The sequence below is a fragment of the Egretta garzetta genome, unplaced genomic scaffold (genome assembly GCF_000687185.1).
Source record: "Egretta garzetta isolate BGI_Z169 unplaced genomic scaffold, ASM68718v1 scaffold79, whole genome shotgun sequence".
In the NCBI taxonomy this organism is placed as follows: Eukaryota; Metazoa; Chordata; class Aves; order Pelecaniformes; family Ardeidae; genus Egretta; species Egretta garzetta.
The window spans coordinates 5838521-5851157 of NW_009260791.1; the positions used below are offsets into that span (position 1 = coordinate 5838521).

Consider the following 12637-nt stretch of genomic DNA (forward strand, 5'->3'; position numbering starts at 1 on the left):
AGTCTGGGGACTATTTTATTTTGGCTTTGTTTTGCCCTGCCTCCTTCCCCCTCCCTTGTTCGGAGGAACTGCACAAACATACCTTAAATAAAATAAGTAAAAGAGTGAATAGGAATAGCCTCTTGCCTGTCACCTCTGCATCTGATGTACAAAATCAATACTGGAAAAAGGTGAGGTTTTCATAGTAAGTGTTTGCTGCAAAAGGTAACCTTTAATGGGCAACAGTATTTTGGATAAGAATTAAGGAGTGCTTACAATTTTTCAGAAATTCAGTTTGAAATAGGAATTCTTGTGAACTGGTTTTAAGCAAGCATACTGCCAGCATGATCTTTTTCCCAGCATGGAATTTTAGTTCTGGTGAAACTGGTCTCCTAGATTCAAATTGGAGTTCCTATTTCCATGTTCCAGACAACATGAAACTATCAGTTTATGAAGAGATTTAGATTAAAAGCTGTGGACAGTTGTACTTGACTTTTTATGAGTCTAAGATTAAAAAAAAAAAAAAAAATTACTTCAACTTTGGTTTTAAACTTCACTGCAGGTTATAATACTTTTATACCCTCAACTTAAATATGTTTAATTACCTATATATAAATGTCTCTTCCACTCTTGCTCTACAAGTAGAATGCAACTAGAGAAAAAACAACAAATGCAGCTTAATGGATTGTTGGATCATTAATCAGCAAGCCAATACACTGAAATCCCTGGGAGTTACCTACTGTCCAAAAAATTTAGGCTTTCGTAACTTCAAAAATAAATCCAAGTGCAGTTTAGGCTTTTGTTTTCATTGTGCCTTTTCTCCTTCAGATAACACAGCTTCCAAATATGTTTTCTTTCCTGATTTTACTAAAAACAGCATATCAGATATAAAAGCCAAGTGTGAATCAGAAATTGTTTTTCAAAATATATAAATAAACCCAGATGTACATGAATGAATGCAATCATTCTGTGGATTTTATCTACATTACCTTTAAGACAACACTAAACCCCAGCATTTCTCAGGCTCAAATAAAATATTTATTCTCACACAGAATTGGCCTATAGTAACCCAACCATCACATTTTCTGGCCTACTTCCCGTATCTTAATAGCACTATAGTCTCTCACTATTGTGAGCCTTTCCATACCAGAATCACTTCTAAAGAAGCAGTTCAGTTCCCTAAAGACCAGGTTTCGGAGTTGGAGGCCCAGCACACCTCTTATTGCCACACTGACAACAGTTCCATGAACAGGTGAATTAGTCGGGCTGCCCAAAAAAAACTCATCTCGTGGTTTCTAAGGGAGAAGTGAAAACAGCAAGATTGAAACTCATCCAGCCCAGAAGATACCTTCATTTGACCTTCATCATCCAGATTTTAGCAGGACCTCTACAACATGCAACAAACAACCTGTTGCTACAGTTACCACGGTCACTGGGACATGAATCATCAAGGCACGTTCATTCTGCTCTGCTGAATTTCAAGCTTACGTTCCTAGTGACTAGAAGAATTCTTCTTACGAAAGGTATGATGCAATTGCCCTCATAAAACAGGAGTGCCTGGGTGCTCCTGTACTTTCCTTAACTTTTGATTTGCTGCTATCGCCAAATACAAAGGTAGAAATTATAAATACCAGACAGAAACCAATAAAGATTGTTAATTTAATCACATGGGTTTTATTCAGTTTTGTAGCCAGCAACAGAGGTTGCAAATAGTGTGGGGAGGCAACACCAGGAAGTATCGGACTTTGGGAGAAAAAAACAGGGGGAAGTTGTCAAAATGTCTGATAGTCAGATTTTTTTAACCTGCTCAGTTTCTGCTGCTCTGTTCTTCTCACCAGGAAATGCAAAATCAGATTGGAAACCTCTGAAAGGAAAAATAGTTGCTTAGAGTCGACTGTTGAGGCATTTAGTCAGGGAATCCTGCCAGCCTCGCCCCCCACCCCATAATGCTGGGAAATTTAAAGTTTTGAGAAAGTCTTCCTGTATTCAACAGGTAGCCAGTCTGACTTTGTATTTCCTTTCTTAAGAAGTCCTATCTACCTCCTACTCTCCCCTCCCAGTGCTGCAGAAGCAGCAACAGATGTCGGAGCATACCCCTATGGGAAGAGCCAAACTCGGTGGCTCGAGGTACGTAGTCAACACATGCGTTTCTTCGGTGTAAGCATACATGCCACCCACTCACGGGAGTACTTCTAGAACCCCTGACACACTCACGCCCAATACACCTTCACTTAACTGTGCACTGGTATACAAAGCTGAATATATTAAAATGCCATTTTATTTCCATTTTAGCCACAAATGGAAACTGTCAGGTTTCAGAAGAACTGCAAGGAGAGAAGGAAGACTTGCAGGCCAGGTCTTCCCCCTAGGTTTCACAGGCAAATGAATCTAGTATCCTTCACCTCTCCTGAGAAGCTGAACAACCCTGCTCTTCTGGATCTGGTGACCAACATTTTTGGCTTGATCTATTCTGTTTTAGGTATAGCCCCCAATATAGGAGGGGAGGGGGAGGATTTCAGCATATCAGTATCAATCTCTCATACGTGGCTTCGGAGAGGAACTTGACTCAGTTTACCTGCTGAGATATTCAAGGAATCCCAGAAATTAAGTGATGAGAGATTAATGCAATGCTGAATGTTGCAGTCACACATCTCTAACACTAAAAATAGGTGAGGTTTCAAGGGTACCCCTGAGTGCTTGAGATCCTTTATCTTCTAAGATCGTGTTACAGAGGCTGAAGGTGATTTATCAGTGAAAACACCAAAACTCTTCATCTTTATGATTTGTGCAATACTAAAAGGAAATTAAAGTACAGGCCTAAAGAATGAAACACATGTTGCAAAGACAGAAATCTCTCCAATCTTGAGCAATAGGGCGAATGTTTCGTTATGGTAGAAATGCAGACTTGGACTACCATTAGAAGATTGGGAGGGGGTGGGGGGAGAGATGAAAAAGGGAGCAAATGAACAAACACATGTCTGACTGCTGTGTTGAGTGGTAAGACAAGAGTTGGTGGGAGGAAGAATTGATGAACTGTCACAGTATGACAAATAAGACCTCTGTTGGATGTATTGATTCTGAACAGAGAATGACTCATGGATCTACTTAATTCTTGCTTCATTTACAGACAGTAAAGTACTTGAACAAATTACAGATGCTGCCAAGTGAGTCAAAGAAGAAAAAAATTCTTTTTTATGCATGACTTTTTTTGGATCAAATTTATTAATAACTGCTTGTTTTGCAGGACGGCTCGTATTTGCAGCAGAGCTCATATTTTGTATCAAGTATCTCTGTCTCACTAAACATGCAGTTGATCTCTCATATACAGGTTGCACAGTTAAGACAGACTTGAAGACCGGGAAAAATCAACACATGAAAACCTGAGCATATAAATACATGTATTTGTCAACTATACATATGCACAGGTGTTAATTTCTTTGTGTGTTTCATGGCCTCAAGATAATTTTTAGTAAGTGGGACTTGGGAGAGAAAGCTTTGCTTACTATTTTCCCCAGACAATATAAGCCCCAGTACTTTTTCCCCTTTTTTTCCATCACAGAGGATTTATAGGCACAAGAGAAGAGATTTCAAAGAAAAAATTATGCTTCAAAATTGATTTTGGTTACTAACCCAAGGGAATGATGGGCTATAGGTGCCCTGTTTGGGTTTTTTTTCCTCTTTTTTAACTTTAACTGCATTTAAAGAGCTATTATTTTTGTCTTAATATTTGTCTTTATCTTTGGAAAATGAGCCTTGAAAATGTGAATAAAGTGTATACTAAAATGATGGTTCTGGGCTGAATTTACAATGCGTAATTCATCAAGGTTCTTCAATTCTGTGGCCACAGTTGGGCTTTTTTCAAAAATTTAACACGATCATTCACCATTTTCCTGTAGACTAGTGTCCTACATCCTGGTTTTCTCCCCTATCCTGATGAAACTTTTTTCTCACTCCCAGCTTTCCCTTCAAGACTGGAACCTCTCTCTATCCACTCTTTTCCATAAGCAGGAAGTCCAGGCTAGAATAACTTAAAAGTATAATATTAGTTTTAAACCTTGAATCCCCACAATAAACATTATTTTAAAATTATTTAACATATGGAAAACCAAAATGCAATAATCTGTTCACACATGATTACTATGCTACTTGCGACGGACCACACGATTCATTTAGTCAAAGAGCCCTTCTCCAATTCAGAGCGCAGCCTCCACTCAACAAGTCTCCTGCTTTCTCCCTGGAAAAGACAAGAACTAGCTGCAAGGCACGTCCTGTGCCCCCCGCCTGTCACAGAGCACCCCCAACTACAGCAGTCACAGCCTGGCTGTTTGTGGCAGCCTATGAGAGGTGCAGGAGGGCAGGTCTGGTGGCCTTGCTGGCAGAAGCCGACTGCTGCTGCTAGTGGGAGGTGTGGCAGGGGTGGCACGCCAGCTGCTGCCACCAGACTGGGATGGGATGGGAGGGGAACAGCAAGGATCTGGCTTCGTCAGCTGTTCTACAGGCCTACTGTAATTTACATGGGAATTATATGAACTTATGTTGTCCATTTATAGAAATGCTGATTAAGTTTGGGAGCAAGCACTTTGAACCATCTGCCAAGAGCAAAAACTATTCTTTTGTGCGTTGTCAGCCTTAAGGAACTCAATCTGGAAGTATTTTACCAATCTTTTAGATGTCTGAGTTTAATACAGAGATTAGAGAGGGTAAAGTTAGGGCAGAACTGACCCCGACTGCCAAACTGTTTGAAGAAGGGAATTGCGTGTTAGCTTTGATCCGACACACATTTGAAATCTATATTCAGTTAGGTCTCACACCAGATGGCTACAGCTAAAAAAGGAGCTGGCTGCATACCTCATTTACAATATACCAGTCTCAATGTAAATTAAAAATAGAGGAGTAAGCTTTATATTGCGTTTGCTGATCGCGCTTCTCTCACCCCTCTCTCCACCCCCCCAACTCCGGCCCTTTACAACGTAGGCGTGGCTGGAGCACAGCTCATCGCTGATCCCTCACTCCCCTCCTGCAAGCAAAGTGAGATGCTCCAGAGCCTAGATATCCTGCTTGCACTTGGGTTACCCCTCACTTCCAAGGACTACTTCTACAGAAAACTCTGATAAACAGGAAAAATACATTTAAGAATTATGTAACAGTTGTGTTTAATAAGAGAGCCGGATGATTAGCATGTGGAAATTCCCTCTCTTGACCTTTACAAGGTGAAAGGTGGGGGCACTACAGGGCGTCACGGCAGCAGAGGACAGAGAGTACCAAATGCCATTGTGCTGGCTAAGGATTTATGTACTTACATACATCTGGAGGAAAGGATTAACTCAACGTCATGAAACAGCCTGAATCAACTTTGCTTAGTTAAACTGCAAGGATATCTCAGTTTATAAACTACCGTGTTTGCAGTACAAACAGCGACTGACTCATCAAGGCAAATATGCATCAGGTACAGCCTTAAACAGCAGCAGAATGCACAAAAAACTGGAAAAAGATGACACTGAATGGTTTTATACTTTATGGGAGTTTATTTCTATTGTCTGGATTATATAGCAAAAATAATTTCCACTCTATAGGATCTTAATTAGGGGTCAACTTTAACGTCTAATTTAAAACGCTGCAGTAAGGAAGCAAAGGGTTGAAAAGAGGTGCTGGCTAATGTGTTGCAGTTTTACAGTCGCTGCATGTGCAGTGCCTTTGAAACAGACGATCTCACCATTTCCTAGCCCTCAAAAATCTTTGTGCCTGCCCTCATGCTGCTACCTCCTCTTTTTCTCAGTAATTGATGCAGCCACATGGTGATTTGTACCCGGAAACCAACCTAGTATAAAACCAACCTGGAAAAAAAGGGGATTGTAATTACAAACCGACAGTGTCATATACTAGAGAAATTGCCACAGACTATTCCTGTAAATCTGCCAAGTCAATAATATTCATGATGATCTGCTAAGTAAGTGCTGGCTGTGAGGACTGAAGTTGCCTGGGGCTACTGGAAGTCACGGATCTAGTTTTCCAGAACGTCAGAACACTCTGGGTATTAAATGAGTAAAAATCATTCCTTCAACTTCTGCTTTTTTTTTTTTTTTCCTTCTCTTCTCATCCCTCAAGGTACTTGTGCCTTGTCCACACAACCCATCCCCTTCCCAAGATGCCTAAGGAATGCCTAAATGGAATTACAAACGTTAGGATGTTTGAAAAAAGAAAGGAACATTTTATTTATGTTTTCTTATTTTAATCATGTGACTAAGAGTTAGCCAGAGTTGGTCTTCAGCAAAACAGTTACAGTTCTTAGAGCTAAATCACAAATGGAACCGTATTTTTTGTTAAATTTAAATAAAGACTAGGATGCACTTAAATTACCATATTATTGTCACACAAATCTTAGGCCTTCTCCTGTGTTTAACAATGCCCTTTATTTTGCTATTCTCTCTAAAGCATATAAGGGACATGGTTCACAAAACCTAACAATTTGCACATAGTAACGCTTACAGTGTGTTATAAATGAAAAGCAAAATTCTCATTTTCTCTTTAAACCATCACTGCATACTAAACTACACATTGGAACAGAAAAGTTTATAAAACGATATCCTGACTGGGTCTAACAGCTGCAGTAATGAACCCTTGAAAAGAGCACAGACTGACTCCCACCTGGAGACTTAAAATAATTTAGGTTTTTGACCAGTAAAACATGGGTTGGGCAGTTTTTAACACAGGTCCTTGGAAATACTGTGCCTTTACTATTATCTCTCAAGTTGAACAGAAGAGGCCACTAACGAGTCACAGCGTGCCCTTCTTCAAAATGGGCCCATCACGCTCTCCCAGCCACTTAGCTTTACCTCAGTGGCCTTCACTCTTAGCTTTTTTCCATCCTTCCTGCTCTGCTGCCAACTTCTCTCACATTTATTTCTCCTCTCCATCCTCTCAGTTCTGCACTATGTTTCCCTACGTACATTGACAAGTTTTATAAGGCAAGCTGTGAACGCCCCAGACCTGCCACTCCATGTTTTCCATTCAGCTGCCTCTGGTGTGAGGACAGCAGCCACCAAAGGATGTTTTGTGGCAGTCAGCCCTCAAAGGACAGACTACAGTGTTCAGAGAGGTCAGCATTCACAGATGAGGGACTATTTGGCAGCAATACCAGTAACCAGGAAAGCAACACATGCAGAGATTCCTGTGGCCTTCCCTTCACTCATCTGGAAGAAAAGTTTGGAGACAGAAGAAAGGATTGCTCTGCTTCACCGGTTTGGGATTTGGGGTTTTTTTTCTGGTTTTAGCAGTCTTGGAAAAAAGAGTAAGAAAACAAGAATACATGTTTCTTATCAGAAGTATCCAAAGTAAGAACAAAGACACAGACTTTTCCTGACATGTTACAACACAGGAGTTCAGAGTGCTGAAGAAATAAAACAGGATTCACTAGCATCCAGCATGACCTCGCATTTAAACAACATTTCCGGTTGGAAAAACTCAATAGTTAATACTGTAATTGTGTATAAAGACATCTACCATAAAAAGTAATTTAGAAGTACCTCGATGAATACAGAGGCTCAATACAGGAAAAAATCTTTAGTAGTTCATACGTCTAGAAGAGTATTTCTTTTGGGCAGTTAAGGAGCTATTTTGTTGCTTAGAGTGCAAATATACACTTCCCATGCCAAAAAAGGTACTATCCAGCAAGTGAATACCTAGAGGTATAAGGCAGGAGTAATGGGCACCTCCATCCTATCTCATGTAATGACTCCACACTCTCAAAAACAGGATCCAGATAACAGGAGCAGTAAAAGACTAGCTGGTGGAAGCTCTAGTGATTAACATTTTTTTGTGCATGACAAAATGCAATAATAATTAACAGCAACATAGCTCATAGAACAAGTACATTTTAGCTAAGAGAATCTTCTTCTGGAGATAAGATGGGATGAGCCCAAGTTACTGTTCTGTTATGCAGGAAGGAAAGGCAGATCTTCCTAAAAATCCTCCTAATCTGTAAATACCTGGGATTCAAAAGAGATCTGACCTGTATCTGTATGGAACAACCTAAATGGAAAGTTGTTGCCTCCATACGGTCCTTCTGGACCTCCCTGGCATCGTGGATCTCAAAGGCCTTCCAATACAGCAGAAGCTAAGCAGGAACTCAAAGGCAGTTTATGCTGCTCTGCATGCTAATACCTCGTAGTAATATTTCTGATCAGAGATCAGCAGTAATTATCCTGCAAAACCAGGCTGGCTCTTTTCTCCATTGCTTCCAGCTTTTACAGAACATTCAGGATCCTGTTCAGAGTTCCCACACTGGGACAGGCATGCACTGAGGAAGGAGGTTCGTTTCTCTTCCCCTTCTTTGGCAGCATAGATCTGTTTAAGTCTTAAAACATTGTACCACTACATGCTGCCGGGGATTCTTCTCAATCAACCCTTCCTCCCTGATCCCATGCAAAAAACTTGTAAACTTCCTTTTCTATTTTCATAGTAAGGAAAGTACCCTTTTCAGGAGCCAGTATCTCATGAAACTTCACTGCAGCTCTCAAACAAGCACCTTTCAGCAAGTTTATCTAACCTCCCTAGCTCAGCTGCTTTTATCTACATATATGAAAGCACATCCTGCTTCTAAAGGATAGTTGTAAAGCAGTTCTTAGAACAAAAACATATTTCTTGTAATTACTAGAAGTAAATGACTTCCTTTATTATCAAGCTCATTTATAACTTAGCTTTAATTTCAAGAGTGTGAAAATTTGAATTCTGGCTTTGGAATACAGGCAAGCAGATACTTAGTTATTCATAATTTAAAATAAATATTTGATTGACAAAAAAAACCCCAGCTTAAGGCACTTCTTAGCGATATACTAAAGGGGAGTGCCAAGAATTCTCAAAAATAGGTATCGGTTAAAAAGTAGGATTATTCTTCTAAAAATCACCAAGTGGAAAGAACTAAAGACAATTTGAGCTGCCCTTGTAAGAACAGGACTCAAATGCTTAAGGCAATAGGGAGTGAAATAAAGTTTAAACTTGTACAGGATGTGGTTTGAACTAAGGAAGGGGTTATTGCAAGAACTCCTCTTACCAGCATAACTACATTAGACCAGATTTTCTACATGGAAGACTTATTCCGTTCCCCCAAATCCCTATTTCTATGAAAACATACACACTCACACAACATATGTCCTAATAATGTTTTTATCAATAACTTAGCTGTAACTACGAGCACTGCATACAGGGGAAAGTTTAGGTATGATTTTTTATGTCTAATACAGTCAAATAGGTAAGAAGAACCATCTTCCCACTGATCATTTTTAGTTTGTGAACTTCACTGTAACGTGCTACAAAAACATTTGATCAGTTTCTCAAGAGGATAAGTAACAATGAGGCACTAATTGTTTTATAATCAGCCTAAGCATACACAAAACTCTTAATGAATATTTAACCAGCACTTACATTTTCACAGTGCATCTTTCTGGGCTTTATGTGGGAAACATTGAGTCCATCAATAACAATATCAAAGGGAAATCGATTTTCCACAAACCTTTGAAAGGCTTCAAATTCCTGAAATAAATAAATAAATAAATAAACAATCAGGGGGAAAGAATAAGTTGAGTTTAACAGAAACAGACTTCATTCAGTTTTTGTTAGAAAAAGAAACAAAGCCTAGGTCTCTTACTTCTTCATTGGCTACATTTAACATCTTTACTTGCTTATTTGCCAAAACAACCACCACCACCACCACCACAAAAAAAAAAAAAAAAATCTTTAAAAGCCAGAGGTGCTACAGTGGATATTTCCAATATAATTTTAAATTACATTACAACCGAAAACCAAAACCTTACAGTCATCCAGATTTTCAAAATTATAATCCAAACTGTACACTTTTATAAAGATACATTCTACAGTCATTGTTACACAACAGCTGCACATCAAAGCAACTTTACATACCACTAGACTGTGACACTATCTCTAGCTCTTAACATTTCCAAATGTAAAATAAGCGTTATATTTAGTTTCTCCATAAGAATTCAGAAATCTCTGAATGCCGGTATTTGGATAACAGACCTGTATTTAAATAAACATTAATTTAGAAACACAGCACTCCATTTTTGAGAAACACATAGCTTTAAAGCTAGCAAAACAATGAACTTCCTTGCTAGGTCAGAAATGCAGTGATTGAGCAAATCAACAGCATCCATCCAGTTTTTCCAACAGAAGGAAAACCACAGTTGCTTTAGGCTTGAGACCCTCCCCCAGGAGGAGAACAGAATACAAAGTAATAATAAAATCTTCAGGAATTCCTCCCTTGATTTTTGAGGAAAGATTTAGTGCTTTTAGCAGACACTTGCATTAGATTTCTACTTCCTGCTTCTGATTGTTTTTAATAGGCATGGGAACCCTAATCAATCCAGGTGGGCAATGACCTGGTTTCATAAATGACCTTTCTAGCAAAAGGCAAGACTTATCAGGTAATAGAGATTTCACAGTCCAAGGCTATAAATGAACTTCCACAGGAACTCAAAACAATTGTAAATTCGACGCCTTCTGTTCAAAATTCAAGAATCACTTTTCTAATCTTGCGTTCTCCCACGTGGACATATAGCAATACGTAAGTCTGAAGAAAGAACATACCCTCAGCACCCAAACAAAAACCTACGCATGATATAAAATTCTTCCTCAGAGAAAGGAATGAAAGAAAGAGTTTATTTGTCCAGAAAATACACTGCTGTCAGGCAGTAACAAATGATCACCAACTTCAAATTTGGTCAGAATGCTTATGACAAATTATACTAGGAAAAGGGTTACTTGTATTAAGAGTACAAACCAACCAAGTGAGGTAAGAACGCCTCACTCAGATGTCAAAATTTCAGGTATAATTTCCAAGTGAACAGAGGAGTACTGGTCAAAAGCACACTGACAAGAACACAGACAACGCAGGGCTCAGTCTAGCACCACCAGAATCAATTGCCTTTTACGTGATCTTTCATTTCTCCATGGTTTGGATAAATGTATTGTTGAGAAAATATAAAAAGCTGGGCAAGAAAATGATCATCTCAAACAACAATAAATTGTTGGCGCATTGTTGGACAAATATTCTCATTGCCATCTGACAAGGACACCAAGACACAGAAAGGAAGTCACTAGCAAAGGCGGTGGCAGGGAGCAGAAGAGTTTTGAGACAAAGACAAGTGAAAATGGAATAGACAAAGTGGAAGCCGATGGAAACCCATGGTAAACAATCCAATAGAGTGTTCTTTTCCTAATGCTGACAAATGCCAACATTATTTGAAGTAACATGGTTACAGTCAAGTAGACATTTTTATGAAGTATAACGTACATGTAATCTTGTCTTCAGGGGCTCGGTTCAATACAAAACAAGCGCTTGGTGGAGAATTTTTAAAGTGGTGTTTTATTTCAAGTGACAATAGTTCTAGAGCAGTTCCTGAAGGGATGGGATTTCCCTGGTGGGCAGAGTAAAGTGCTTTTGTCAAGGGAACACCACAGCACGAGTTGAGAGAGCAGCAGAGGAGCCCAATGGGTCAGCGCTCCCCTCTGCCCACTCTTTGCTTGGCTCCCTCTCCTCTCCCAGCAGGGCAGATGGAGCAGGAGCTGCCAGGAGGGTCCTGCTGAGAGGCACCAGAATAGGCTCAGCACCACTCAGAAGCCAGCTCCTGGCTCTCCGGGGTTTACTTCTGGAACTGGGGAGAAGCTGCAGCCTTTTAAGTGTCATTCCCATGGCCACCCCACCTTTCCCAGCCATCTCCTCCTGTCCACATCTCCTAATCCGATCTCAACAGATGCCTGACAGCACCCCCCTGCCAGACTCCCAAATCTGCTCAACTGTTTTGCCTCACTACCAGTAAACTGTGCGATACAGTAGGGAGAGGTTTGCTGCCACAGGAGACTCTTATCCACACAGGGAGATGAGGAGTTAATAGCAGAGTAAGTGCAGAAGACAAATGGCCAAGTTTAATTTATGTCACCAAATACAGAAGACACCAGTGAAAAGCCTTAGACAGACTGAAAATCCCCAAGGATCTGTTCATTTTCTTCTCGCCATCCATATTTCCCCAGAAACACACAAGAGTGCTCCTTTCCTTTCCCAGAAAAAAATGCATAAAGAACCACAGAGAAGATCCAGGTCTGCTCCCCTGAGAGACAGATTTTGAGTTCCTGTATTTCCCATCCTCTCCGGACACAGGGAAGGAAAAGGGCAAAGCCTGGGAATAAGTAGCAGGCTACGTCATCCAGATGCAGTACAAAAGGTTATTCAAACATACACAGACTTATGCTATAAGAGAGAAAGTATACAATTCGAAGGATGCTGATCTTTCAAAGATCAGGATTTGTCTGGATTGTATGCAGATCCTACTTAAAGCCACAGTAATAAAGAGACGATTTACCCACAATTCTCTAAAGCTATTTCCCTCACTAGCCAACTTCAAGAAGAAACTGAAGATCTTTATAAGCAGTAAATGAAGTAGAGCACAGCTGCAGCTAGGGTACAGTTGATCAAGAGAAGACGGACACAATAATCATCAAAGCAGTACAATGATGAGGTGAAGGTTGGTTTAGGCAAAAAGAAGTGAGCTATTCACACAGGCTTCCCCTTCCAAATGGGGAGTGCAACGCGTGATCTACATACGGCCCTGTGTATGCCACAGGGACACTTACATGGTAACTTCCTGCT

General features: G+C 40.0%; 1 protein-coding gene across 2 annotated transcripts in view; it reads right to left on the bottom strand.

Moving 5' to 3' along the window:
* PRORP (protein only RNase P catalytic subunit) overlaps positions 1 to 12637 on the bottom strand; it is a 51973-nt gene that overhangs the window by 19033 nt on the left and 20303 nt on the right. Inside the window, exon 5 of one of the 2 annotated variants that reach the window (XM_009646689.2) lies at positions 9400 to 9507. The exons of the other annotated variant lie outside the window; for it this stretch is intronic. Coding sequence (XP_009644984.1) covers positions 9400 to 9507 — 108 coding nt within the window. The remainder of the gene's footprint in view (positions 1 to 9399; positions 9508 to 12637) is intronic. 2 annotated transcript variants of the gene reach the window in all.